The sequence below is a fragment of the Melopsittacus undulatus genome, chromosome 1 (assembly GCF_012275295.1).
Source record: "Melopsittacus undulatus isolate bMelUnd1 chromosome 1, bMelUnd1.mat.Z, whole genome shotgun sequence".
Lineage (NCBI taxonomy): Eukaryota > Metazoa > Chordata > Aves > Psittaciformes > Psittaculidae > Melopsittacus > Melopsittacus undulatus.
In genome coordinates, this window is record NC_047527.1 from 110,973,738 (window position 1) to 110,978,735 (window position 4,998).

General features: G+C 38.6%; 1 protein-coding gene across 1 annotated transcript; it reads right to left on the reverse strand.

Moving 5' to 3' along the window:
- Positions 1 to 371: 371 nt before the first annotated feature.
- On the reverse strand, positions 372 to 4,746 carry GJD4 (gap junction protein delta 4). Its single transcript, XM_005153018.2, has 2 exons — positions 4,683 to 4,746; positions 372 to 1,558 (listed from the first exon to the last, which is right to left on the reverse strand). Exons 1-2 carry the CDS (start codon positions 4,744 to 4,746, stop codon positions 372 to 374), a joined length of 1,251 nt encoding a protein of 416 aa, XP_005153075.2.
- Between the last annotated feature and the right edge of the window lie 252 nt (positions 4,747 to 4,998).

The window sequence follows — 4,998 nt, forward strand, 5'->3', positions numbered from 1 at the left end:
CAACTGTGTTTAAAAGTCACATCTTTCATAAGCTCGATCTTTTGCAATAAAACAAGGTCAGAGTAAACAAGTGTTCACAAGTACTGCTGGAAAACCAGGTCAGTCACATCAGTGACAGGCAACAGCTTTTTGAAGTCACACTCAGAAAAACAAAAATGTGTTACATTTTTCAAAGAACAGTTCCCTTAATCTAATATCCTTCACACTCCTATCCAAGGTTTTTGCTTCCTCATCAGTGGAGGAACACACCATAGTAGAGTGTCTCTGCAGCATAATCACAGCCGAGGGATCCATCTGAAACTATCTGTAACCATGTCGGTGATGCAATGACTTGTCCTGCCAGGGTCATAGGCCAGTGGTTGCTCAGGGCTTTACACCCATTCTGACTTTTTTGACCTCAGGCAACTAGTACTGCTATAATTTGATTGTGCATCAGAGGTTTTTAGCTCAGCTGAAGGGTAGTATCCTAAAAGCTTACTCTGAACTACAGAGGAAGAAACTCCAAGGTGAGACTTGATCTGAGGTCTCAAAGTCAGGGCAGTATCTTTACTGAAGTCTTGCTGAAGCCTGGGTCTCACTTGCCCACATGTATTTCCTTGGTGGTCACCAGCACACAAGGGTTCTTCAGCATTATCTTGTTTAACAGCAAGATCTCCTGGTATACAAGGCTTATTGCTGTTGCTGTTAAGGTTAGTGTTAGCAGTTTGCTGAGAGACCACTTCTGGATGAAGAACAGCCTCTTCTTCCTCTTCAGAGAGAAGTGAGCAGGAGCCATCACTGGTCTGTCTGCTATTTGACACTGGATGGTCCTGATTTTGAGGTGGAGAAGAACTACCATGCTGTACTGGGGGAAGGTTTAAAATGCACTCATTCTCTTCATGCAGGTTTGCCAGCAGCTTGTTCTTTTGGTTTCTTATTGTCATTCTGCGGAGAGCACAGCAAAGATCGGCAAGGCTAAGCAGAAAGGTTAAGCTGCTGACTCCCCAGATGAAAATCATCATGATGGATTTCTCAGTAGGCCGAGAGATGTAACAGTCAACTGCACTTGTGCAAGGTGAATGGTAGCAGGAAAAGCGCTCAGGAACAAAAAATCCAAAGAGGAAATATTGCACAGCTGCAAAGGCAGCCTCAAGTAGCGTCCTAAAAAGAAGATGAACAGTATATGCCCCAGAAAAATTAAGGATACTTAGGTTGTCTGCGCCACAATCCAATCTACTGACAGCAACACTTCTACAGATTTCTTTCAGGTCTTTGGGGCTTGATAAGCCCTTATTCCCTTTGCATCCATGTGCCAAACAGTGCATTTTTACAATGTACATAGCTACTTTGTGCAGAACATAAATGCTGAATGCAGCATAAGGTAGCAGGATAGACACAGTCTGAATGAGCCAGAATCTAAAGTGAGATACAGGAGAGAACAAGTCATAGCAAACATTGGAGCATCCTGGTTGAAGGGTGTTGCAGACAAAGCGCTCCTGCTCATCTTGGTAGAGTGGATAGCCTGCTAATACTACCACTGCCATTCGCAGCAGAATTACTAACATTAGCCAGATTTTTCCTAGAAGGGAAAAAAAGGTAAGAAAAAAGAGTCAGAGCCCAGAGATTGAAAGGAAGGCAGGTACGACAGTGATGTGCTCTCTATACACAAAACATTCTGAGAATTAGCCCCTGTAATCCTCCTTAGTAGCTCCTCTTGAGTTTTGTTTGGACTTGGTCTGAAAGTTGTGTGAAAACGTGTTAAGTGACATGTTCTACAACCTTCATCTAGACCTGACAGTGTAGGAGTCTGACATACAATAATACATGCCAATGCAAACTGCAGCCTAATGAAAACCACTCTGAATACACCCAAATCTAATAAAAAGAGTTCACAACTAAGTTAATAATCCCATTTCACTTACAGTTCTTCCTTGCTGTTGGGTTCATACCTCCACACCCAAATTTTGCCCAATTTTGATAATATAGATCAGCTAACACAGTATGAAACTTCTAGATACACAACATCGTTCCATGACATAGTATTTGTTCATGGTATTGGTCATGAAACTGAATTTAAACTTTACTACAGTAGTGAAAATATCTCTGTTGTGTCTAGACTGGCATGTACGAGTGAGCTAGTTAACAACTGCTGTGAGGAAACATAATGAAAGATGTTCTACAAATGTACATCTGTGTGTGTACATGTGTAGCCCAATCATTGCTCTCTGCTGTTTCTTTAGTTTCCTCATCTCGATCATGTCTTCTAACCTTGGTGTGCAGCTTCTCTCTCCATTCAGACTAAAAGCTCCCTTCTCTCTTGCTACCAAGACCAAGTGAAGCCTTACAAGCTCAGCATTTTCATACATTGCTTACTTCATCTTCCCCTGAATTCTTTCTTCTGATTGTAGGGCTTGGTCTCATCTACTTTGATTGGAAAGATCAGGCCTTACACTTATTCCATTACAATAACACTGAAAGATCAGACATTGGTACCCAACGTATCGTATCTTTTGAATGAGACTATATTGTTCATTACAGTTTCTTGGAGGACTTTGGATGGAGTAGTTTTTTATTAAAATGGGGTTTTTTTTGTAGTTACACCCACCCACTGCTGTATTATTAACAAACTTCTTCATTAAAAAAAATAAGAAAATAGAAGAAAAAATCTTTTTTTTTTTTTTTTTTGGACAAGACAGGAAGGCCTAAAAATACACTTTTACATTATCAACAAATTAAAAATATACTCTGTAGAAAGGCATGGAAAAAAACCCAACATCTGAAGTTAAGTGCTTGGATTTCTCAAGTTTCCTTTTGAATCCTGTCACAAACTTCCAATATAGTTTTGAAAATTAATTTGATTTAATAATCAGCTGCCTTAATTTCACATATCTTTAAAACATGCCAAGGTAAGTGGAAAAAACCTAAACACTTATGAACAAAAAGCAAGCACACAAAACAGGGAAGAGTGATAAGATTAATTCTGCGCTTTAAGGAATGGTTAAAAAAACAGTTGTAACCATAGACAGACAAACAGCAAGAGTCAGTGACCTGAAAGAAGAACATTATATGGAGTTAATGACTGAGAAATGCTCTGAAAATCTCAAGTCATTAATAGTGATTGCACATCTCACATGAGGACAAGGTTTTAAAGGCAGTTTGCAAAACAACACCAATACACATTCTAAAGGCTTTTTAAACATCCAGATCCCAAAGCATTTTTTCTTATGAAGTATATGATTATTTACAGGTATTGTCTTGAATAACATTCTTTTCTGCTTTTCATAAAGCTATTTCCCTGTAGTGGATGTGAATGTTAAAATACTCAAACATTTGCTCAACACTGTATGATAGCTGTTGTTGCACTGGACATGGAGTTTGAGCACCCCATATAAACCATTTGTGGCAAGTAGGCTGATTATGGGCTAGAACAGCAAAACTGCACCCTGAATTGGAAAAACTTCAGCTGCAATAAGGTTAAGGATATAGAGAAATGATCAGAAAAAATTGCTGCTCCCAGCAAAATAATATATTATTTAACCATAAATAAATTGAAGCCTTTCCATTTTATCTCCAATCACCTGAACCTTAGTGGTGGCTTTGCTGTGCTTTCAGCTACCTGCGTTTTGATGATAGGCTGTACTGTTACACTCTTTCCAGCATTGTGTGGGTCAATAGAAAACATCTGCACAGAATCAGTCATCTTTAGCAAGCAATGTTTCACCCTTAGGTAGCATTTTTTCCCTGCAAGGACCTCAAAGTGATTGAAGCACATTAGTTAATTAAGTTCAAAATACTACATGCTATTTCATTATCAATTTTTAATTAGAACATGTACAATAGGTAGTGCTGCTTAAGAAACATCAATGGCTCCTTAGGAAGTAGTTTAGTATGACATACATTTTAGAGATAACCCCTCCACACTTCACCTTCCCTAATGACTCAGTCTTGATTAAACATACAAGAACAAGCCCCTTCGCCTGCGTCTTAGTTGGATACTCCCTGTAATGCACAGCACAAACTACAGCAGCTGTCCATGACTGGAGGCAAAGGGTCTTTGAAAGGCCCTTGAAAGTTTTTCTCTGGCTCACACTTTGCTCAAAGCAGTCCATGAAAAAGAACAGTGTCTTATTTACATATGGAGGAAAAAGCGGAGGTGCTCAGATGACTGCTGAGGAAAAAACAACTCTTTTTCTTTTAAATCATGTGAATTTTTTTCATTTATAAAGCCTGAAAAGCAGTGGTAATTAACCACAACTGGAATAAACCAAAAACTTTTTCCTGTAAAAGAGAGGGTTTTTTTGCCCTTCTTTAAACTTTTTAATTCACTGCTAAAGCTATTGCATACATTCTATCATTCACTTTATGTGGTATAAATAAAGCATTACTTCTATGTGTTTTCACCATGACCCCTGCAGCAGCCATTAGAGCTGACTGGAAACCCAGGCACCAAGAGCAGCCAAATTTTAAAACCTTGTCAGAATACTGTACATAAACTTCAGAAAAAAAAAAAAGTCTATGAGAGAAGGAGTAGGAATCAGTTTAACAAGGAAAGAAAGACATTAACCACTCATATCATTTATCTAAAGAACAGCTTCTTATTGTAAGGATCACAGAGGCGTAGCTAAAAATTATCAGTAGGACATTTGGGTGGCTTCAGGATACAGAGCAGCAAAAGAAAGAAGAGGCTCTTTTAAAGTACTTACCCACAATAGTCATGTTGTAGTTGAGTGTGACAATCAAAAATCCCAGTGAGTCCCAGTGCTCCATCTTTGAACAGTCTCACAATACCTCCAGCTTCTGATGTCCTAACGACTTTGGCATTTCCAAGTGAGATGGGACCTAGACAGGGAAGAAAGAAAATAAAAAAGAAAAAAGAAAAAAAAATTTAAGGGTAAAGAATGAAAATGAGAAGCTTGGACACAAGGATGTATTGATCATTGTTTTGATGATTTGAACAGGACTGTTAGTTTGGAATGCTGTAACAAATCTTCTTAAGGTTTTAACACATTGTCTTGCAAA

Bases quoted from the DNA above. Each gene is read 5' to 3' on its own strand.
- GJD4 (XM_005153018.2), bottom strand. From the start codon at position 4,746: ATGGAGCACTGGGACTCACTGGGATTTTTGATTGTCACACTCAACTAC. The intron at 1,559-4,682 runs GTAAGTACTTTA...TTTCCCTTCTAG, and splicing joins CTACAACATGACTATTGTGG to GAAAAATCTGGCTAATGTTA.